Genomic DNA, 24,660 nt, shown 5'->3' with positions numbered 1-24,660 from the left:
TCTGGCGTGTGTCCTCAGACAAACGGTCATTCTGACTGGGTTGTTTTTTTCTTCTCTCCTGTGGCGACAGAACACAGGAGTTCACCATCCCAAGGTCACTATGCATATGCAAATTTCTCATCCTCACCCCCTGGCACACTTCAGGGTTTTTTTTCCCCCCACGAATCTGTGGCAGCCGCAAAAACTCAAAGTAAGAAAAATGAGCGTTTTATGTTTATTCTAGATTCGTGATCACTGTGCGATTCTCTGGAATCAGACTGAGAAACCCGTGTCGGAGGAAAAACGGCAACAAAAAAAATCGAAGAGCACGTTGTTACTAAAAATAGCGCATCACGCCAGGTTCGCATGCTGAGCGACCGCGCGATAACACCTCCCCCCCCTGCCGGCATTGTCCTCCACTGTAAATAAAATAACATGTCTCAGTGGGGGAACGAAACTGGAGAAACTGAAAACTCTCCAACCAGTCTTACCAGGTTAGATAATTAATACAACGATTATAGGTACGATTTTTCTAGTGACCACTTTCGTCAAGATTATGTGAACCGATTCACGATTGTCGGCAGGAAAATAGTTTGCCCCCCCCCCCCCCCCCCCCCCCCCCACCGCTTTCGAATGTTAATTTTTTTTTAAATTTTTGTTTGTGTTCGGGTTAAGAGCTGATCGAATGATCAGTATATCGTTTCTCCACAGTAATGGGATGTCATTTACTGTTTTCTTCTGTGAGAGACCGTAAGCCTATTACTTCATAAACAGTAAAACAATGTACTGTTCAACCATGTAATATAGTCGGTCACCTGGTTGTGCATTGGATGGGCAGCCACACAGGGAAGCACACATCCTATGTTAACCTCACACAAGGAACAGGGCTGTAGTCTTTCAGATTGTAATATACTGTATTACATTTTTGTTACAACAGATTTCTGTGTATGAAATTCAGGCTGTACTCCCAAAGGGAAATGTCACCACAGTACCGGAACCCCCCCTCCCCACCCCGTTTTTTGTCCGCACGTGTATGTGTTTTTACTATCAATGTGGATTTTTATACAAATTTTTACCAGATATGACCCTTTTCTTGCCATTATTTTTATGTGCAGAGGTATGTTATCATGCAGTTGTGCATGTATGTATTGTTTCATGTCAGATGCTTGGAGCCCATTTTATGGGGAGCTAGCACCAAAAAGTACTATCTATTATTGTCTGCAAAGTAGGTGCCGCACATGGGACTCTGTTTATTGTCTCATCTAAAAGACTAGAACCCAGATCTCCACTCATGGTCAAGTGGAGGGGTGGGAAGGCAGGGGATCGAGGGGGCTGTTAAAAATCCCTGGTCCGTATCCAGTACTCAAACCAGTGGACACTCAGTTCCTTGTTGGGAGCGTTACCAGGTTCTCTCACTTCCTTGGTGGACGCATTACCACGAGGCCATCGCTCCACTTGAGATGTGAGGGATAAGCCAAGTTCCTGTGTGTATGAATGTAGCTGATGCATGTGTAAGAACCCAAAGTAACGTAACAGTTAAAATAACAAGCGAAGGATTAGCGTACTCCATGCACTAAGACCACCGAATCTTCCCATCCATGCCATCTATTCAGCTGACAGCGATCAGACTTGTCAAGACAAATAAGAAGGCCAGAAGCAGCAACAGCAATTCAAAAATGACAACAATAATAACACTATGTGACTACATAACAAACAAGACTGCATGAAAAGAAAAGAAGAAAAACAACAACACAACAACAAAAAGACACGTTCATTAACAAAAACAGAACACTATTGATGAAACCCACTCACCCCCGACCCCCTCTGCCCTCCCACCCCCCACCACTCTCGCAACGTGAAGCGTGAACTGACTGCAAAACTGAAAACCAACCAACCAACCAAAAACACTGCACATGCAGACAAGGGAAACAATTTAAAGTAGATACTGCACTGCAGTCATGTACACTTCACAGAAAGACAAAAGAGCAGCCTGATTTTCACAGAGATATCTACACTGATAAGAAAAGAACACAGCTGAATATATTTTATGTATGTTTATATGCGCAAATTGTAACATGTTCCTTGTATATTCACTCTAAAGATTGAATATTTATTTACATAGCACAATTCAATACATGTCTATCAAGATGCCTATATTGTTATTTGTTACTTTCAACATATTTACATTAAAGATTGAATTTTTATTTAGCTAGAGGTAGCTATCATCTGTCCACTCCGGAAAGGAAAACTGGCTATAAAAGCATTTGTGTCAATTCCTTTCTGTTCATGCAGCCAGTCTTTCCACCATTCTTTTGTGTATCAGTCAGTCATGTACGATCAAGCATGCGAAGACTGGATCCAGCGGACTCTGCGGAAGAAACCTTCATGGTTCAACGGAGAGGAAGGCGGTTGCAGCAGAGCACTGTGGAGTGCTGAGCGCAGGATGAGGCACATAGGACATCCTGGTCATCCACTGCATCCGTTTCCATCTCCAGTCGTCTTGACCTCGTCTTGCCACTGGATACAGATGGTTTCGGACAAGAGAGTGAGGTCGACGGTGCGCAACTCCTCCTCACTATAAACAAAGTCATCACGCAAGTCATCAGTGAATCGCTGCAGCAGAGCAATGCAGACAGGCCAGGAAAAGCAGTGCCAGCAAGTCCCCGACAGCCGCCACCATCCCCTGTCCACACTGCGTCAGAACCTTCCGGGCACGGATTGGCCTGACCAGTCATCTGCGCACCCACAGAGCCTAACCCACCCACCCCCAGGATGACTAGATGGTCCTAGTCGATCCCGACAGACGAACCACACCACACGATCATGACTATAGGAACAGCAGTTGAAACAACTGCCGACACAACTATATGGGCCAGAATTTGATTACAGTGGACAGAGTGTCTTGCCCAGGTTATATCCCCTCTTTTCTGTGCTGAGTAGTTTATCATCAGCTCAGCACACATAGCTGTATAAATTCAAGTTCCAGGACCACTTGATGTTCTGCTAAAAAAAATTCATTGCCAAAAACATGTTCACTTACACAGGCTCTCATATATATGCTTCCTCAAGAACACACACATTCACACCCACAGGCACACAGTCTTTTTCTCCTTGATTCTGTAAACTGGTTCTCTGCTAAGAATCCTCAATCCTCCAGCCCCTTCCAATCTCACAATCCTCCCACACGGACATGCTCACAAACTTGCCGACACATGGATTCACTGCTTGATCACCCTCATCCACTCCCATCCCCCCCCCCACCCCCCACCCCCAATCCTCTTTTTGTATGTGTGTTTTTTGTTTTTCTTTTTTCTTGTCTATCACTGAAAATGCAAAGATGTATAATCGAAGATGCCAACAACGACTTCACACAAACACACATGACACAGACATACACTTCAACACATTAAAATGAAAAGATGTAAAACTGCAGACTACACACACACACATACACACACACACACACACATACACACACACACTCTCTCTCTCTCACACACTCACACACAGTATACATGCAACACACAAAAAAACACGTCATCCAGTGAAAAAAAAAGTCATGACTTTTTTTCCTCTCCAAATCTGGAATGTAGAAACACACACACACACACACACGCACACACCCATATATATATATATATATTTTTTTTTTTTTCTCACCATGCAATGCATATGATATATACTGATAAAGGCACGCACAGAGGGGAAAAAAGTCCAATGAAAAACATCACTTTTCTTCAGATCTGGAATGCACAAATTGGTAAGAAAGTGTATCAAAAGTATAAAATAAAAGATATAAGATATATATATAGCAGCAACCTCCAACATTATGGCTCACTGCCTTTGTTATATAAAATATGGACATGGAATATGCATATCTATAATATTAATAAGCATATTAAGACTGTAGCAATGTTATACAGGAAAATACACAAGATACATGCACCAACCTACACTATTGTGTCACATAATACTGAGCATGATTTTCAATTCCGATTTGCCGTCAATGTGAACTGAATTTGTACATCATCATTCATCATTTCTGGTTAGTTTCCCCACTGAAATAATAATTACATTTTTTTTATGCTAAGCATTTCTTCCTTAGCCTGACAAGTGCTTTCATTCTTGTTCAGGTTTAGCACTGATGATCATGATGGCTGAGTAGTATGTGTTGGACTGCTGTTCAACAGGTGTGTGAGATCTTACTGGGATTTAGGGTGGAGATTTTGCTCAGCTCGTCCCAAGTCAACTGGACCTGCATCTCACATGTGGCTATAACAATTTTGGACATATTTCAAAGCCAGCACAATTTCCTTCGCAATTTTCCAGAACGAATCATTAACATAAGCTCAATATATTGGAATATACTGTACAGCATATAATGTTGAAAAAAAAAAAGAGAGAGAAAAAAAAAAGGGGAAATGAAATCACCCTGCCAAATTTTCTCCAACTTTTACAGCACAACCACAAATATTTTGCCCACTCTGGCAAACGCAAATGCATGTGAACAAACACATAAACAAGAATACATGTGCAGCCGTGCAGGGTATCCTCTGGAGTGTTACCCTCTGGCGACAGAACATCTTTAGTCCACTGTGGACTGTCGACGCTGGGACAGCAACAGATGAACCTGAATATAGCTGTACAGGGGGGAATTGGAACGAGTGGCTGACGGGCACAATAGCCGAGTGGTTAAAGCATTGGACTGTCAATCTGAGGGTCCCGGGTTCGAATCACAGTGACGGCGTCTGGTGGGTAAAGGGTGGAGATTTTTACGATCTCCCAGGTCAACATATGTGCAGACCTGCTAGTGCCTGAACCCCCTTCGTGTGTATGTGCAAGCAGAAGATCAAATACGCACGTTAAAGATCCTGTAATCCATGTCAGCGTTCGGTGGGTTATGGAAACAAGAACATACCCAGCATGCACACCCCCGAAAACGGAGTATGGCTGCCTACATGGCGGGGTAAAAATGGTCATACACGTAAAAGCCCACTCGTGTGCATACGAGTGAACGCAGAAGAAGAGGAACGAGTGGCATGGAAGTAATGCCACTGAAACAGTGCAGATGATGGGTCAGCAAAAAAAACAACAAAAAAAAACAAAACATGTACTTTTACAGTTCTCTCTCTCATACACACCGCTAATATTACACTGGACATGTGGTATTACATGTGCTGTATACATGCAATTTGTTTATGGACTGCAATGCCTCTAGAGACTTTTGAAGTACTACAACTGAACTTTTGTGTATATGCACCATTTAACCAAACTTTTCAGGCAGCCACACTCGCTGTTCAGGGTGATGAATGCTGGGCATGTTCATGTTACTGTAACTGTCTGAACACGGGTCACCCCAGCTGTTCATGTTACTGTAACTGTCTGAACATGGGTCACCCCAACTGTTCATGTTACTGTAACCGTCTGAACATGGGTCATCCCAGCTGTTCATGTTACTGTAAATGTCTGAACATGGATCATCCCAGCTGTTCATGTTACTGTAAATGTCTGAACATGGATCATCCCATCTGTTCATGTTACTGTAAATGTCTGAACACGGGTCACCCCAGCTGTTCATGTTACTGTAACTGTCTGAACACGGGTCATCCCAGCTGTTCATGTTACTGTAACTGTCTGAACATGGATCACCCCAGCTGTTCATGTTACTGTAACTGTCTGAACACGGGTCATCCCAGCTGTTCATGTTACTGTAACTGTCTGAACATGGATCACCCCAGCTGTTCATGTTACTGTAACTGTCTGAACATGGGCTGCTCTCCTATAGGGAGAGCGTGTCGCTACACTACGGCGCCACCATTTTTTTTTCTTTTTTTCCTGCATGCAGTTTAGTTGTTTTTCCTAACGATGTGGATTGTTCTACAGAATTTTGCCAGGAACAACCCTTTTGTTGCCGTGGGTTCTTTTACGTGCGCTAAGTATGGGGGAATCTAAATGAACGTCGTGGGAGTAATGCCACTGAAACGGTGCAGATGATGGGGCAGCAAAAAATAAAATAAAATAAAATAAAATTCAGTACACTCCTCAGCACCCATCTCCACCCACCATCCTGGCGAGTAAGTCATCTGCCTCAGCTCCAGCGGCAGGTTCAGCACAGCTTCCAAACAAAAAGAGGAAAACAACCGTGTGGTACCATTACATTGTACATTGTCCATGTAACTTGCACCACATATCAATTTCTCTTACTGGAGATAATAGTAACGTCTTATGGTATCACCCTGTCACAACCTGCTTAGTGGACAGCTGCAACAATTTATTCAAAGCATACACACACACACAGCAGTCAGGGTTCCCACAGCTCAGAACTAACCCCACACACACAACGGTCAGGGTTCCCACAGCTCAGATCTAACCCACACACAACAGTCAGGGTTCCGTTCCCACAGCTCAGAACTAACCCTCACACAACAAAACAGGGTTCCCACAGCTCAAAACTCTCAGAGTTAACATACACAACAGACAGGGTTCCAACAGCTCAAAGCATTCAGAGCTAACCCCAAAACAAAACAGGGTTCCCACAGCTCAAAGCACTCAGAGCTAACACACAACAGGCAGGGTTCCCACAGCTCAAAGCGCTCAGAGCTAACACACACAACAAGCAGGGTTCCCACAGCTCAAAGCGCTCAGAGCTAACACACACAACAAGCAGGGTGCCCACAGCTCAAAGCGCTCAGAGCTAACACACACAACAAGCAGGGTTCCAACAGCTCAGAGCTAACACACACAACAAGCAGGGTTCCAACAGCTCAAAGCTTTCAGAGCTAACACACAACAGGCAGGGTTCCCACAGCTCAAAGCGCTCAGAGCTAACACACAACAGGCAGGGTTCCAACAGCTCAAAGCATTCAGAGCTAACCCCAAAACAAAACAGGGTTCCCACAGCTCAAAGCACTCAGAGCTAACATACACAACAAGCAGTGTTCCCACAGCTCAAAGCGCTCAGAGCTAACACACACAACAAGCAGGGTTCCCACAGCTCAAGCGCTCAGAGCTAACACACACAACAAGCAGGGTTCCAACAGCTCAAAGCTTTCAGAGCTAACACACAACAGGCAGGGTTCCCACAGCTCAAAGCGCTCAGAGCTAACACACACAACAGGCAGGGTTCCCACAGCTCAAAGCGCTCAGAGGTAACATACAACAGGCAGGGTTCCCACAGCTCAAAGCGCTCAGAGCTAACACACACAACAAGCAGGGTTCCCACAGCTCAAAGCGCTCAGAGGTAACATACAAACAACAGAGTTCCCACAGCTGAAGGCAGAGTTCCCCACAGTTCAAAGCACTCAGACCTAACCCGCACACACACAGCAGTCAGGGTTCCCACAGCTCAAAGCGCTCAGAACTAACCCACACAGACAACAGTCAGGGTTCCCGCAGCTTAAGTCAGGGTTCCCACAGCTGAAGGTAGTGTTCTCACAGCTCAAGTCAGGGTTCCCAAAACTGACGGCAGGGTTCCCACAGTTCAAAGCACTCAGAACTAACCCACGCACGTAACAGATAGGGTTCCCACAGCTCAATGCGTTCAGAGCTAACACACACACGCAACAGGCAGGGTTCTCACAGTTTAAGGCAGGGCTGCCACAACCCAAGGCATTCAACACAACAGCCACTATTCCCAAACATAACAGTCAGGGTTCCCACAGCTGAAGGCAGGGTTCCCACAGTTCAAAGTGCTCAGAACTAACCCACAAGCACAACAGTCAGGGTTCCCACAGCTCATCAGGGCTACCACAGCTGAAGTCAGGGTTCCCACATCTGAAGGCAGGATTCCCACAGCTCAAAGCACTCAGAACTAATCCACACATGCAACACAACAGTGAGGGTTCCCACAGCTCAATGCACTCAGAACTAACCCACACACACAACAATCAGGGTTCCCAAAACTCAAGGCATTCAACACAACAGCCACCATTCCCAAACACAACAGCATTCCCACCGCTGAAGGTGTTCAGAGCTAACACACAATCAACAGACAGGGTTCCCACAGCTGAAGGCAGGGTTCCCACAACTTGAGGCATTCAACACAAGTCACTATTCCCAAACAGACAGGGTTCCCACAGCTCAAAGCATTCAGAGCTAATACACACACAACATTCAGGGTTCCCACAGCTGAGGGCAGGGTTGCCACAGTTCAAAGTGCTAAGAACTAACCCACAAGCACAACAGTCAGGGTTCCCACAGCTCATAGCAGGGGCTCCCACACCTCGTGGCAGGGCTCCCCACAGCTCATCAGGGCTACCACAGCTGAAGTCAGGGTTCCCACATCTGAAGGCAGGATTCCCACAGCTCAAAGCACTCAGAACTAATCCACACATGCAACACAACAGTGAGGGTTCCCACAGCTCAATGCACTCAGAACTAACCCACACACACAACAATCAGGGTTCCCAAAACTCAAGGCATTCAACACAACAGCCACCATTCCCAAACATAACAGTCAGGGTTCCCACCACTGAAGGTGTTCAGAGCTAACACACAATCAACAGACAGGGTTCCCACAGCTGAAGGCAGGGTTCCCACAGTGCAAAGTGTTCAGAAATAACACGCACACCAGGCAGGGTTCCCACAGCAGAAGTCAGGGCTCCCCCCAACAGCTCAAGGCGTCAGCCACTCGCACCAGGTCCATGCATCAGCACAGTACAGGCGCCAGACGTAGAAGGCACACACAGCCACCACCTGCCCACCCCGCCCCAACAGCAGCTGCTGCGGCCACACGGCCTGCTGTGTGGCCACGGCCGGCGCCCAGCTGGCCAGGGTGGCCATGTAGTGGCCGCTGGCCTGCCAGAGGAGGAGGGCGGTGAGCTGGGTCAGCATGAAGATGAGGGACAGTTTCAGCAGTAGGGGGCTGCGCCAGGGAGCCATTGGGTCCAGCAGCTCGTCTTCGTCCAGCTGTGACAGCTCCTGGTTGGGCCACAGATCAGCGTGATGAGTGAATAATATGGACACTTGCATGGAGTGGAGTGTTGATTTTTTTAAATATATATCTTATATGGATACATATAATTATATCGCCTATCCTCGGTCACAGACCGAGCTCCAAGTGCTTTACAAGCATGGATGATATGGATACTTACACGGCGCCTATCCTTGGTCAGAGACACGAGCTTTAAGCGCTTTATAAGCACGGATGATACGGATACTTATACAGTACCTATCCTCGGTCAGACAGAGCTTTAGGTGCTTTACAAACATGGGTGATATGGATAATCATACAGCGACAGCTTCAGCAACATATCTATCCAGATCCAGAACCAACAGAAGAAGAGGACTGGATGTACCAGACAGTATGAAGCACCTTGTGGCCCATGAACTACAGTATACTTCAATAAATACACATCCCCTGGTGCCCAAACATACTAGCCCTCACCTCATACATGAAGAAGTTCTTGGTGACCTTGCTGACGATGAAGATGATGCTGAAGAGACGGATGACCAGAGACAGGAAGAAGAACGGCGTGACCACCACGTTCAGCAGGAAATCCACACCTCTGCTGCCTGCCACAGGAAAAAATGACATGAACTCTATGTTATAAACATATTCACAAATCTGCCCCTTCCTATCTTCGTGGCTGCCTTCCCCTCTACACCCCATCTCGCTCTCTGCCATTGGCTTCGAATCCACTTTGTTTCTGCATACCAAGATACAAACACTCCACTGTTGGCCGCCGTTCTTTCTCTGTCTCTGGACCTTGCATTTGGAACGAACTTCCTCTTTCACTTCGTCAGGTCTCCGCACTCAGCTCTTTCAAGTCTGGCCTTAAAACCCACCTCTTCCCATGATAGCCTCCCTTCCCTGCCTCTTCCTTGTCTTCAGTTTCTCAAGTTTAGAATTATGCATGCTTGTGAATGACTGTTGTGAAAGCACTTTCATTTATCTCTGCAAAAGACTCAGCGCTGTATAAATACTAATTATTGTTATTTTCATTATGTTTCTTATGTTTCTTTCATTATCAATGCTCTCCATTCCGTGTCTGTATCAACTTCCACTTCTTCCAAGTGTGTTTGTGTGAAATCCACACCTCAGCTGCCTGATACATGGAAAAACAACATCATCATGTTTCTTTCATCATTAAGATATAATAAAGCTCCATTCCTTGTATTTTCTATGGATCCACAGCAATTTCAATGTGTGTTTGTATGTGCGTGTGTGTTTGCTTGGCTGACTGAGACAGTTGAAGGGGCTTTGAATGTTTTGAAAGCGCTGAAAAATGTATAATTACTGTTATTACTATTTTTTATTATCAGCGGCCTGATCTTTTTTTCTTTCAAGCTTCATCATTTATGCATAAAATAGCAAGCTTGTATCAAAGCAGAAATGCACACACACACACACACACACACACACACACACACACACACTCACACACACACACACTCACACACACATGCACTCATGATTACACATGTACTCACATGTATGCCTTTGCACAAACTTACACCAAACGCATACATACTCAAAACATGTGGTTTTGTGCACACATGCAAAAATGACAAGCCCTGAAAATGATGCAGTTATGTATCACATGGGCACAACAGACACATGGTTAAAGCACAGGCACAAGAACTTCCACTTCCTCTTTCGCTGGCAGCCCTCTTGCTTTCCTGACTTTTTCCCTATGTTCACCCTTTCTGTCCTTTCACGGACTTTTCCCTATTTTCACCCTTTCTGTCCTTTCAAGGACTTTTCCCTATTTTCACCTTTTCTGTCCTTTCATGGACTTTTCCATATTTTCATCCTTTCTGTCCTTTCATGGACTTTTCCCTATTTTATCCTTTCTGTCCTTTCAAGGACTTTTCCCTATTTTCACCTTTTCTGTCCTTTCAAGGACTTTTCCCTATTTTCACCCTTTCTGTCCTTTCATGGACTTTTCCCTATTTTCACCTTTTCTGTCCTTTCACGGGCTTTCCCCTATTTTCATCCTTTCTGTCCTTTCAAGGACTTTTCCCTATTTTCATCCTTTCTGTCCTTTCAAGGATTTTTCCCTATTTTCATCCTTTCTGTCCTTTCAAGGACTTTTCTCTATTTTCACCCTTTCTAGGACTTTTCCCTATTTTCATCCTTTCTGTCCTTTCAAGGACTTTTCCCTATTTTCACCCTTTCTGTCCTTTCCCCCTATTTTCACCCTTTCTGTCCTTTCAAGGACTTCCCCCTATTTTCACCCTTTCTGTCCTTTCAAGGACTTCCCCCTATTTTCACACTTTCTGTCCTTTCAAGGACTTCCCCCTATTTTCACACTTTCTGTCCTTTCAAGGACTTTCCCAAGTTTTCACCCTTTCTGTCCTTTCAAGGACTTTTCCCTATTTTCAGCCTTTCTGTTCTTTCACGGACTTTTCCCTATTTTCACCCTTTCTGTCCTTTTACGGACTCTCCATCATTGCATATTACCATGTCTTCCAGCAGGACACAAGACTGTCTCGACACAAGACTATCTCGCTCGCTTAGGCGATATGCAAAGAAAGAAATTCAGTGGAACAAACTTTGGTCTGACGGTCTGCTGAACAACCAGTCAATCAAAACTGTCAGCAGCAGTCTATCGAAATATCATACGGACGGTAAAAACCAGACAGAAGAAGAAGAAGAAGAAGAAGAAAAAAAAAGAATGATCAAAATAAGAATAATCAAAATAAGTTAGAATGGAGTAATGGATGAAATACTCCAAACAAACAAACCTGTCTCTATGTATAACACTGACGCAATTGTATCCACTGCTCTGCTGGACGTGGATTCCTCACTGCACAATAGAAAACAAGAGAGGCAAGGCCTTCAAGACTCACTTGTGATACACTTAAAAAAAAAAAAAAAAATCTAATCGTTAAAATGTGTTCTTATTTGTTATTATAAAGCTTTGCGTTAAAAAAAAAAAGAAAGAAAAAAAAGTCCTAACCAGATTCGAATTAAGTCCCCTAGCATTAATTACAGAGTAATTTCCCTTTTTTACTATCTGCACCAAAATGTTTGCAAAATAAAAAAAACTTCCATGCTTAGCAAAAGAAGTTCCTGTTTGAACAAAAAATGATAATAATGACTCCTCTTGTTGTTGGGTCAGAATATCAGATCAAAGTGCCAAGTTTAGAGAATACAAAAAATATAAATATAACAGTAAATGCAGTTTGCATTTTATTAGGCTTCATTATTTATTTTTTTGTGCCCATCCCAGTGGTGCAATATTGTTTTAAACAAGATGACTGGAAAGAACTGAATTTTTCCTATTTTTATGCCTAATTTGGTGTCAACTGACAAAGTATTTGCAGAGAAAATGTCAATGTTAAAGTTTACCACGGACACACAGACAACCGAACACCGGGTTAAAACATAGACTCACTTTGTTTGCACAAGTGAGTCAAAAAATTATCTTAAAAACTCCAGTAGAATCAAGCTACAGTGCTGCAGTTACCTGTGTTCTATTCTACTACATCCCCCCCGCCCTACCCTCCTACCAACACAAAGCACACGCCAATACACACCTTGAAATGGTCGGATACATTAATCCAACCACAACACACACACACACACACACACGTTGATTCTCATCCAGCAATGTTAAAAGACACAACCACAAAACAGACGCACAGTAATGCACATCCAGATGCAAAGATGCATAAATTCAACCACAGAACACACTCATACACATCCAGACACATTCATAGGCAAACAAATCCAACCACAAAAACACACACATTAATGCACATCCAGACACATTGAAAGACACATAAATCCTACCACAAAACACACACGCATACACATCCAGACACATTGAAAGTCACATAAATCCAACCAAAAAACACTAACACATTAATACACATCCAGATACATCATTATAAAGATACATAAACCCAACCACAAAACACAAACACATTAATACACATCCGGATACATCGAAAGACACATAAATCTTACCACAAAACACACACACACATTAATACACATCCAGATACATCATTATAAAGACACGCAAATCCAAACACATACACTGTCTCACCATCAGCCATCTGTCCCCCTCGCTACCCACCCCAATTCTATCCCCACCACCCAGGGTGTACCTCCCCCACCCACCCCACTTCCAACCCCACCACCCAGGCTGTACCTCCCCCACCCACCCCACTTCCAGCCCCACCACCCAGGGTGTACCTACCCCACTTCCAACCCCACCACCCAGGGTGTCCCCCACCCACCCCAGTTCCAGCCCCACCACCCAGGCTGTACCTCCCCCACCACCCCACTTCCAACCCCACCACCCAGGGTGTACCTCCCCCACCCACCCCAGTTCCAACCCCACCACCCAGGCTGTACCTCCCCCACCCCAGTTCCAGCTCCACCACCCAGACTGTACCTCCCCCACCCCAGTTCCAACCCCACTACCCAGACTGTACCTCCCCCACCCCAGTTCCAGCCCCACCACCCAGGGTGTACCTCCCCCACCCCAGTTCCAGCCCTAAGACCCAGGCTGTACCTCCCCCACCCCAGTTCCAGCCCTAAGACCCAGGCTGTACCTCCCCCACCCCAGTTCCAGCCCCACCACCCAGGCTGTACCTCCCCCACCCCAGTTCCAGCCCCACCACCCAGGCTGTACCTCCCCCACCCCAGTTCCAGCCCTAAGACCCAGGCTGTACCTCCCCCACCCCAGTTCCAGCCCCACCACCCAGGGTGTACCTCCCCCACCACAGTTCCAGCCCTAAGACCCAGGCTGTACCTCCCCCACCCCAGTTCCAGCCCCACCACCCAGGCTGTACCTCCCCCACCCCAGTTCCAGCCCCACCACCCAGGCTGTACCTCCCCCACCCCAGTTCCAGCCCCACCACCCAGGGCTGTACCTCCCCCACCCCAGTTCCAGCCCTAAGACCCAGGCTGTACCTCCCCCACCCCAGTTCCAGCCCCACCACCCAGGCTGTACCTCCCCCACCCCAGTTCCAGCCCCACCACCCAGGATGTACCTCCCCCACCCCAGTTCCAGCCCTAAGACCCAGGCTGTACCTCCCCCACCCCAGTTCCAGCCCCACCACCCAGGCTGTACCTCCCCCACCCCAGTTCCAGCCCCACCACCCAGGCTGTACCTCCCCCACCCCAGTTCCAGCCCCACCACCCAGACTGTACCTCCCCCACCCCAGTTCCAGCCCCACCACCCAGGCTGAACCTCCCCCACCCCAGTTCCAGCCCCACCACCCAGGCTGAACCTCCCCCATCCACCCCAATTCCAGCCCCACCACCCAGGCTGTACCTCCCCCATCCACCCCACTTCCAGCCCCACCACCCAGACTGTACCTCCCCCACCCCAGTTCCAGCCCCACCACCCAGGCTGTACCTCCCCCACCCCAGTTCCAACCCCACTACCCAGACTGTACCTCCCCCACCCCAGTTCCAGCCCCACCACCCAGGGTGTACCTCCCCCACCCCAGTTCCAGCCCTAAGACCCAGGCTGTACCTCCCCCACCCCAGTTCCAGCCCCACCACCCAGACTGTACCTCCCCCACCCCAGTTCCAGCTCCACCACCCAGACTGTACCTCCCCCACCCCAGTTCCAGCCCCACCACCCAGGCTGTACCTCCCCCACCCACCCCAATTCCAACCCCACCAACCAGGCTGTACCTCCCCCACCCCAGTTCCAGCCCCACCACCCAGACTGTACCTTGACCACTCAGAAGGTTCTGCTATAGGATGCCGGATGTGTCCTGTCTCCACCGACATCGCTCCCAGCACCCACACCATGCACAGCGTACAGAAGGCAGCGTCACTGATAACCCCTATGGAGGAAAGGAAAAAGGAAGGAAAACAATTGAAGCATCACTCACAAAAAGTCGATAGGAGGAGTTTGTATCATACTCCATGTTTGGTGATACATATACTTACCATGTCAAACTGATGCAAACTAGGCCTATTGGTTTGCTCTGCTTGGCCAAATTTCGTGCGGCTAACAGTGAAAAGACGAGCGGTCTTGCCCGGTCCGCTCCTAGCCAATCAAACGCCATTCTGACTTTTGAGTATTCTATCAACCCCTCTGGAGGAAGGGAAAAGGGAAGGAAAACATTTGAAACATCACTCACAAAAAGCCAGTTCTGACTATCAAACATGCTCTCAGCCCCTACGGATGAAGGAAAAAGCGAAGGAAAATGTCTGAAGCATCACCCACAAAAAGCCAATTCTGACCATTTAAATCTGCTCTAATGGAGGGCAAAAACGGGAAGGAAAATGTCTGAAGCATCACTCACAAAAAGCCAATTCTGACCATTTAAATCTGCTCTAATGGAGGGCAAAAACGGGAAGGAAAATGTCTGAAGCATCACTCACAAAAAGCCAATTCTGACCATTTAAATCTGCTCTAATGGAGGGCAAAAACAGGAAGGAAAATGTCTGAAGCATCACTCACAAAAAGCCAATTCTGACCATTTAAATCTGCTCTAATGGAGGGCAAAAACGGGAAGGAAAATGTCTGAAGCATCACCCACAAAAAAGCCATTGCTGACTATTAAATATGCTCTTTTGTCTTGACCCCTGTGGAGGATAAAAAAAAGGAAGAAAAATGTTTGAAGTATCACCCACAAAAAACCAACTCTGCCTGTTAAATCAAATATGCTCTTGTTTGATACTTAATCTACTGTCTTCAGCCACTTCTGTCATCCGACTATTCATGGTCTAGCCATTCATAGCCAATTCCAACTTTCAATATGCTCTTAACCCTTGTAGAGAAAGGAAAATGTCTGAAGCATCACCCACAAAAAGCCAACTCTGATTGTTAAATTAAATATGGGAAGGAAAATATCTGAAGCATCACTCACAAAAAGCAAACTCTGATTGTTAAATTAAATATGGGAAGGAAAATATCTGAAGCATCACTCACAAAAAGCAAACTCTGATTGTTAAATTAAATATGGGAAGGAAAATATCTGAAACATCACCCACAAAAAACAAACTCTGATTGTTAAATTAAATATGGGAAGGAAAATATCTGAAGCATCACTCACAAAAAGCCAACCTTGATTGTTAAATTAAATATGGGAAGGAAAATGTCTGAAGCATCACCCACAAAAAGCCAACTCTGATTGTTAAATTAAATATGGGAAGGAAAATGTCTGAAATATTACCCACAAAAAGCCAACTCTGATTGTTAAATTAAATATGGGAAGGAAAATGTCTGAAATATTACCCACAAAAAGCCAACTCTGATTGTTAAATCAAATATGGGAAGGAAAATAGCTGAAGTATCACCCGCAAAAAGCCAGCTCTGATTGTTAAATTAAATATGGGAAGGAAAATATCTGAAGCATCACCCACAAAAAGCCAACTCTGATTGTTAAATTAAATATGGGAAGGAAAATGTCTGCAGCATCACCCGCAAAAAGCCAACTCTGATTGTTAAATTAAATATGGGAAGGAAAATGTCTGAAATATTACCCACAAAAAGCCAACTCTGATTGTTAAATTAAATATGGGAAGGAAAATATCTGACACATCACCCACAAAACACCAACCCTGATTGTTGAGTCAAATATGCTCTTGTTTACACTTATTCTACTGTTGTCAGCCACTTCTGTCATCTCAGACGTGCCCAGCCCAGAACCTGCCTGTGAATACTAAAACAGCCTTCAAAATTCAGAAACATTTAAAAATTATCAATAACAACGCATATCATCTGGCTGCAGTCACAGAACAGCACTGAAAAACTGCATTCACAGGGTGCACAATCAAAAGGTAGTGGCTGGCAGGTCTCCTCATCTGAGACCTGCCTTGTACTGTCTTGTTCTTTCATAACACTCAGCAAAGCTCCACAGATTTCAGAGTGTAGATGGTGCAAATGCTGCACCGTTTTTCTTTCGTGAGGAGTTTTGTTATCTCCACGTCATTTCACAGCTTACACATATAGCTGAACCTCCATTTCCCAAAGACAAAGAGTGTCCGTAGTCATGTGGAGCTGATCGTAAGTGTCAAGTGCACCATTTCTACTGTGGAATAACATGCAAAGATGCACAGAAAAACACACTGTTACATGCCTGCCAGCAAACACACACACACACACACAAATACACGAGCATGTGTGTACTGCCACAGAGAGCTGCACATGTATGAATGCGCATGACCCCCCAGGCCCCCACACCCTCCACACACACACCAGAGCATACACCAATGCTCACCTTCACGAGCCATCCAGAACATGTTGTGCACAGCAACAAACAGCAACACCACAACCAGCAGGAAACTGAAACACACATCCACCCCTATTAGTAACAGTCATCTACCCCTATCATCAACAGACATCCACCCCTATGATCCATCTATCCATATCATCAACAGACATCCACCCCTATGATCCATCTATCCATACCATCAACAGACATACACCCCTATGATCCATCTTTCCATATTATCAACAGACATCCACCCTTATGATCCATCTTTCCATATTATCAACAGACATACACCCCTATGATCCATCTTTCCATATTATCAACAGACATCCACCCCTATGATCCATCTATCCATATCATCAACAGACATCCACCCATATGAATCATCTTTCCATATCATCAGCAGATATCCACCCCTATCCCTATGATCCATCTACCCCTATTATCAACAGCCATCTAACCTAAGATCCATCTACCCTTATCATCAACAGACATCCACCCCTATGATCCATCTACCCTTATCATCAACAGACATCCACACATATGATCCTTCTACCCCTATCATCAAAAGCCATTCACCACTATGATCCACGTACCCCAATCAATTAGGTTAAATGGCTGGAGGCCCCAAAGACTTCTTTGGCCACCTGACCCGTGTTTTTGTCACGATTAAACTATGAATCAGTCTTGCAGTTTGTGATAACAATGCATATCCACATCATGATTACCGTAAAGTTCGGTCTATTGAGCGCACTGGTATATAAGCCGCACCCACTAAATTTTGGAAAAAAATTGAACTTTATACATACATAAGCCGCACTGGTTTATAAGCCGCACTTATTTCCAGTACCGGAACGCACACTGATACTAAGAAAAGCTGTTGATACTGTAGGTTATGAAATAAACACAAGCGGGAACAACACAAAGAAAAGCAAGCGAAAATACTGCTAGTGCCACACAAAAAAAGAAGAAATAAACACAACGAAAATAACAGCCATAATTTAGGGATAGTCACATTTATTCAATGTCATCCTGCTCACTGAATCCACTAAAATCTTCATCTTCAGTGTCCAAGTTGAAGAGAACCAGCACAGCTTCCTCCACCATCTTGTCACTGACTTAGCCTCGCTTTCACTTCTTGAAGGTGGAGGTTGCTGCTGGTTCGTCACTTGCACTGTCGTCTGCTAGCTCGATCGCCTTCAATTTGAAAAAGTCGCGGCTTATAGACCGAACTTTACGGTATATAATTGTTGAATTCTGTATTGGTGATGTTAGCTGTCAATCCATACAACTTGTAAGCACCACGGTTATTGTTTGGTGTCATTATTAATGGTGCTGACTTCATTGAAGGTCAAATATCTTTATGTTGTTGTTTTTTTCTTCTCATTATCTATAGAATGTGGATTGTCTTGTACTGACTGGAAAGAAAAGAAACCTTCTTTGCAAGGGAAAGCAACAAACAAAAAAGACTGTTCCTCACCCGTTCTGCAATGGCGTGTTGTTTTTATACAGCTCCCAAGCCCCTGAACCAGCCAGGGCATAACAGGCTGCCGAAAATACAATGATGACCCCCTGAAAAACAAAATATTTGTTTGTATTTGTATTTCTTTTTATCACAACAGATTTCTCTGTGTGAAATTCGGGCTGCTCTCCCCAGGGAGAGCGCGTCGCTACACTACAGCGCCACCCATTTTTTTTGTATTTTTTCCTGCGTGCAGTTTTATTTGTTTTTCCTATTGAAGTGGATTTTTCTACAGAATTTTGCCAGGACCAACCCTTTTGTTGCCATGGGTTCTTTCACGTGCGCTAAGTGCATGCTGCACACAGGACCTCAGTTTATCGTCTCATCTGAATGACTAGTGTCCAGACCACCACTCAAGGTCTAATGGAGGGGGAGAAAATATCAGCGGCTGAGCTGTGATTCGAACCAGCACGCTCAGATTCTTCCTAGGTGGATGCGTTACCTCTAGGCCATCACTCCAATAAAACGCTTATATTTGACTTCATCAAGTTTTTGCGCCTTATACATATTATTAGTAGTGGTAGTAGTTATTTTTTTATGTATTTATCTATTATTTATTCACCTTTTTTTTTTTTTTTCTCAAGGCCTGACTAAGCCCGTTGGGTTACACCTACCTAGCACAAAGAAGTGTCCTCGTCATCATCGTCTATCTTCTTGGCCAGATGCTGGCCGCACCTCATGATCACGTTCTGTACCCCCCCCCCCCAGCCCCCATCCTCTCCCCTCCCACCCCCTCACCCCCACCCCAACCCCCTCTCCTCCTACCTTGCACAAAGAAGCGTCCTCGTCATCATCTATCTTCTCGGCCAGATGCTGGCCGCACCTCATGACGACGTTCTGCACCAGTACCACCTCGGCCACCAGCAGCAGGGGCTCTGTCAGCCACAGCACTGCCCCGTACAGCCACACCAGCTGCCATGGCAACCACAGCATGGGGAACACCGCCAATGCCATGAACACAACTGCCTGAAGGTACGGCAAGACGTGGACCTGGGGCGAAAGAAAAGTCGTTGATTGGGAAAGTGTTTGTGTGTGAGTGGGTGTGGGTGGGTGATGGGGGTGGGGGGTTGTAGTGTGTGTGTGTGTGTGTGTGTGTGTGTGTGTGTGTGTGTTTGTAGTGTGTGTGTGTGTGTGTGTGTGTGTGTGTGTGTGTGTGTGTTTGCAACCACAGCATGGGGAACACTGCCAGCACACGAACACCACCACCTGGAGGTACGGCAAGACATGGACCTGGGGCGAGAGAAAACCCCAAGTTGTGTTTAAAAGTGGGAAGATGTGTGCATGGCATCGGGGTAGGGTGTGGGGTGGTGTGTGTGTGTGTGTGTGTGTGTGTGTGTGTGTGTATAGATCAGTGGTGTGTGTGTGTGTGCAAATCAATAGTGTGTGTATTCTGTCTGTGTACCACTGCATACCCCATACACCGACACAAGTGACCACGCTAACCACAGTATGGGGCATCAGAATTTCATTCAGTAAGTCATGAACATGATCACTTGAAGGTACAGAAAAACGGAAACCTTGGACCCCCCATACCCCCAAGAAACAGTTGAAAAGAAACAAGCCACCGAGATTACATGGAAAATTGTGGAATGAGGGGTTTGTAGATGTGTGTTTATACTGTGTGTTCTCCAACAAATGACACAAGCAAAACTGTGTGTATGGAGTGTATACATGTGTGCTTTTATTTGTTTGTTTGTGTGTTTGTGGTGGAAGGTAGAGAGAAAAAAAAAGGAAAGAAAGAAAAATGCAGACACTACCAAAATTCAGGTATATGAGTCACTTTTGCATAACTGAAACCATGTTCTTGCTCTCCTCTTGCTTTCACGGCAGGCACACACAAAGCTGCCACTGCTCTATTAGAAACCGGTGTGTTCTGCAATGTTCTCTGCTGTACAGAACTGCAGTTTGCATGACTCCCTGACATTATGTGACAACTATTTCATTTAACATTACGTACGACGCTACAATTTTTGTCATAAATACTTGTGGGTTTTCGACATATATAGGAAGCAAGCAATTTTTTCTTCCTTAAAAAAAAAAAAAAATTTTTTTGATCACTTGGTAAAATGTTGAACATTACTAAGCAAATCAAATCATATTGCCTTCAGCCTCAAACAACTGCAAAAGGGTCATTTCAGGGCTTCATTATTGAGCAATGCTTACCACCAGCCGTTCAGTGTAAAAAAAAAAAAAAACAAGAGGCAAGGCCTTCAAGACTCACTTGTGATACAAGCTTTTTATGTATTGAGTATTATTTCAAAATGTAATGTTTAAGATGAGAAAGTTCAGCAAATCACGTCCCCTAGCATTAATGAGAGTAATTTCCCTTTTTTACTATCTGCACCAAAAACGTTTGCAAAATAAATAAAACTTCCATGCTTTAAGCAAAAGAAGTTCCTGTTTGAACAAAAAATTATAATAATGACTGCTCTTGTTGTTGGGTCAGAATATCAGATCAAAGTGCCAAGTTTAGATAATGCAAAAAATATAAATATAACAGTAAATGCAGTTTGCATATAATTAGGCTTCTTTTTAAAAAAAATTTTGTGCCCATCCCAGAGGTGCGATATTGTTTTAAACAAGATGACTGGAAAGAACTGAATTTTTCCTATTTTTATGCCTAATTTGGTGTCAACTGACAAAGTATTTGCAGAGAAAATGTCAATGTTAAAGTTTACCATGGACACACAGACAGACAACCGAACACCAGGTTAAAACATAGACTCACTTTGTTTACATAAGTGAGTCAAAAAAACAGCTCAAGACCCTCACCCATGGCTGAGGCACAAGATTGATGACAGCTGCATGCAGACACAGTAGAAGGGAGACCCTCAACACCACCTCCACCCCCAGGAAGGCTCCCACAAGAGGCAACAACACCAAAGCCAAGTAGGGCAGGAATTCGATCAGACACGGGATCAGCCCTAGACACATCGCTGAGCGCTGCTGTTGTCACCAGCCTGATCTAGAAACAGGTATCCTCTGGACAAGACAGTGTCCTGATGCAGTCACAGGTGCCCATGGCATTACCTCCACATCTGAAAACGAAGTCAAAAAGAATTATTAAAAAAAAAAAAGAAAAAAAAAAAGCAGGCCCAACTGATGAGTGATTAGTGCTGGACTTTAAACTTCAGGGCCCTGAACCACCTGGTAGATTTGCATTAGCTGTGCTCGACTATGTGTGTATACATATGTATGTGTACATAACTACATGCGTGTATACGAATGTGTATTGTGTGTGCGTGTGTTTATGGAAGTTTGTGCCTGCCTATGTGTGCGTATGTGTTAGGGTAGCTGTTAGATACACATGTATGTTAAAATGTATGTATGCAGTGTGTGTGTGTGTGTGTAACATAGATGTAATGTTTTATGTTAACAAAAGCGTTTTTGTAAAGGACCTAGAGCAGATTTCTGGATAGTGTGCTATATAAGTATCCATTATTATTACTATTATTATTAGATTTAGGGCAAAGATTTCCCTCTCTCTCCAGCTGACAGATGTGCATGCCTGCTTGTGCCTGAACCCTCTTTGCATGAATCGTGTATATGAATGCATAAGTCTGAATGTTCATGTTCATGATCCCGTAATCCAATCAGCATTTGGTGCATTATGGAAACAAGGAGTTGAAAAATACACCCAGTATGTGCAACCCTGAAAAATGGAGCATGGTTGCTTACATTGTAGTGTAAAAACGGTCATGCACGTAAAAGCCCTATTCGTTCAAAACTCAAGTGAAAGTGGGAGTTGCAAACATGAATGCACAAGGAGAAATGAAAATCCATGGCTGCTATCCAGTACAAAGGGGCCAATAAAATAACTTGACATAGCAAACATTTTTTCAAAAAGAAGTAAAATTTAAGGGCCATCAATCAAAAAACTGGAGAGTGAGAGTGAGAGAGAGAGAGAGACAGAGACAGAGAGAGAGAGAGAGAGAGAGAGAAAAGAAGAAAAATAAAATATGCAAGAAGAAATAATGTAACAAGCTGACAAAAACTTACAAATTCAAAGAAAATTGTTCCGAACACAAAGGACTATTTATTAAACAAAAGAAAGAGAAAAAAAGAAGAAGAATTTTTATAAAAATAAAATATTTATACTTATGGCATTACATTTAAGCATGATCAATCTTTGGTCAAATAACCTGAGTATGTGTAAAGCAATATCAATAAAAAAAAATTATAAAAAAAAAAAAAATTACAGGAAGGATGCAAAAAACTTAAGCAATAAAAGCACTAACATTCAAGTATCAGGTCAAACGTCTCTCCTGCTGAAAGTGCCTTGTTTCGCTCACACACATGCTGCCAACTGCACAGCCTAAACATGCCAGGGAGGGAGTGGCTACTTTTCACAGCAAGTCAGGCAGGGCCATTTTCAGGAGTGACTGTGGAGAAGCAGTGAACCCTCTTTATTTATCACAGGCTCTCTGGTCTGAGTCTGACAGAGAAATAGGGCATTAAACTGCTAAGAACAAACTATCAAATGAGCAACAAACAGCGGCATTAAACTGCTAAGAACAGACTATCAAATGAGCAACAAACAGTAATTATCCACTTTTCTTTCCCTATACTGTTTTATTTTGAAGACAGAAAAAGTTATAAATTGGTTAAAAACATTGTAATTTATACTCTACACTTATTCACCTCCACTCTTTTATTGGCCTTCTTTATGGCATTCGAGAGGGGGAAAATGTAGAATATATGATATAAAATAAATATATTACAAGGTTTTTCACCAAATTACAACTTTTTCCATCTTCAAAATGAAACTGAATGGAAAGTACATGGGAAGAAATGTGGATATTGCCCAACACACAGACTCCATGCAAAAAACACAAAGGTAAAATGTGCTGAGAACATAAAATTAATTTGTGATGTGTTCTCAAATGTACCTTCAATCATAATCAACTAGATGTGCATAACTATCATGTCAGATTAATTGTAGAACTGGTAATCATTCCTCTCCTTTGCTTGCCCATCTTTTTCAGTATCTCAGTATCTGTCAGTTTAAGTACTGTTAGTGAGTGTATGTGTGTGTAATGATCTTTACGCTGCAATAACTTATACTGGTGTGTGTGTGTGTGTGTGTGTGTGTGTGTGTGTGTGTGTGTGCGTGTTTGCTCTCACCAGAAGTTGAACTTTCATATTTACTCATTCACTCACCGAAAGTCACTGACAGTCAGTCGTCAGTGGTGTAGACTTCGACAGAATTTGCTGTATATGCCATGTGACAACTGTGCAAAAAATCTGGATAAAGTTATACATGTGTGTGTGTTCTGACACTGATGTCCACATCAAAAGACGCGGGTCTCCAAATTCCCGCATTCCCCGAACATAACTTTCTTGTCTGACAAACTTTTTTGCCCCACCGAATAGAACAAAAGAGTGGCTTCCCTTTAGATTGCGTCCAAGGCCACATTCGCAAAATCGGCCAAAACTTCACCCTGCCCACACCCCAAAACACACACACACACACACACACACACAACAACAACAACAACAACAACAACAACAACAATAAAACACCTTTATATGCACAATATCTGCATAAAGAAGGGGGAAAAAAGGAAAAAGAAACTGAGTAAAGGCAGATGCCATACCCACACAAAAACATAATCGCGCCATGAACAAAAAGAGCCGGCATGGATTGTGTGTATGGTGCATAGTTCTCGTTGGGGGTGAGGGCGGTGTGGGGTGTGGGGTAGGTGTGTGTGGGGGGGGGGAGGTAGGTGGGGGCTGAGGAGGAGGGGAGTTTACGTTCAGCGTTTCATTCTTAATTTTTTTTTTTTTTTAAACCGATAGAACTACCGCGGCTTTGGAACTCACTGCCCCCAAAGACCGTCTGTATAGCATGCAGTATTTGCCAGCGCTATGGACTCGAAAATAGTATTTCAAACAGATCAGTCTACTCTGTTGTGTCACAGGCAGCCGGGAGGCGAGTCTCGGGACTTGAAGAGGTCCATGCAGCGACTCTGCTGTGGCAACCTCCTGGGGCAGGGAGTGTTCCATTCCGGGATGGAACGGGG

General features: G+C 44.4%; 1 protein-coding gene across 3 annotated transcripts; it reads right to left on the bottom strand.

Moving 5' to 3' along the window:
* Positions 1–1,989: 1,989 nt before the first annotated feature.
* LOC143288176 (uncharacterized) lies at positions 1,990–23,990 on the bottom strand. 3 transcript variants are annotated; one of them, XM_076596480.1, is made up of 10 exons: positions 23,798–23,990; positions 21,410–21,675; positions 19,403–19,627; positions 18,596–18,687; positions 17,122–17,186; positions 14,622–14,736; positions 11,668–11,729; positions 9,365–9,492; positions 8,547–8,898; positions 1,990–2,554 (listed from the first exon to the last, which is right to left on the bottom strand). In XM_076596480.1, the coding sequence occupies exons 2-9, from the start codon at positions 21,569–21,571 to the stop codon at positions 8,593–8,595; spliced, it is 1,155 nt and encodes a 384-aa protein (XP_076452595.1). In that variant the 5' UTR covers positions 21,572–21,675; positions 23,798–23,990; the 3' UTR covers positions 1,990–2,554; positions 8,547–8,592. The 3 variants fall into 3 exon arrangements, with proteins under 3 accessions (XP_076452595.1, XP_076452596.1, XP_076452594.1); XM_076596481.1 differs by lacking the exon at positions 1,990–2,554 and adding an exon at positions 22,876–23,019 and having other exon boundaries at positions 8,215–8,898; XM_076596479.1 differs by lacking the exon at positions 1,990–2,554 and having other exon boundaries at positions 8,215–8,898.
* Between the last annotated feature and the right edge of the window lie 670 nt (positions 23,991–24,660).

Source organism: Babylonia areolata, chromosome 12 (assembly GCF_041734735.1).
Source record: "Babylonia areolata isolate BAREFJ2019XMU chromosome 12, ASM4173473v1, whole genome shotgun sequence".
Lineage (NCBI taxonomy): Eukaryota > Metazoa > Mollusca > Gastropoda > Neogastropoda > Buccinidae > Babylonia > Babylonia areolata.
Note: the sequence above shows the minus strand (reverse complement) of the source record. Positions and strands in the feature narration are given on the sequence as shown.

Excerpts from the sequence above, each read along its gene's own strand:
- LOC143288176 (XM_076596480.1), bottom strand. The coding sequence starts at position 21,571 with ATGTGTCTAGGGCTGATCCCGTGTCTGATCGAATTCCTGCCCTACTTG. Across the intron at positions 11,730-14,621 it reads GAACCTTCTGAGTGGTCAAG|TGAGGAATCCACGTCCAGCA; the intron begins GTACAGTCTGGG and ends TCTATTGTGCAG. Across the intron at positions 8,899-9,364 it reads AGAACTTCTTCATGTATGAG|GAGCTGTCACAGCTGGACGA; the intron begins GTGAGGGCTAGT and ends TGGCCCAACCAG.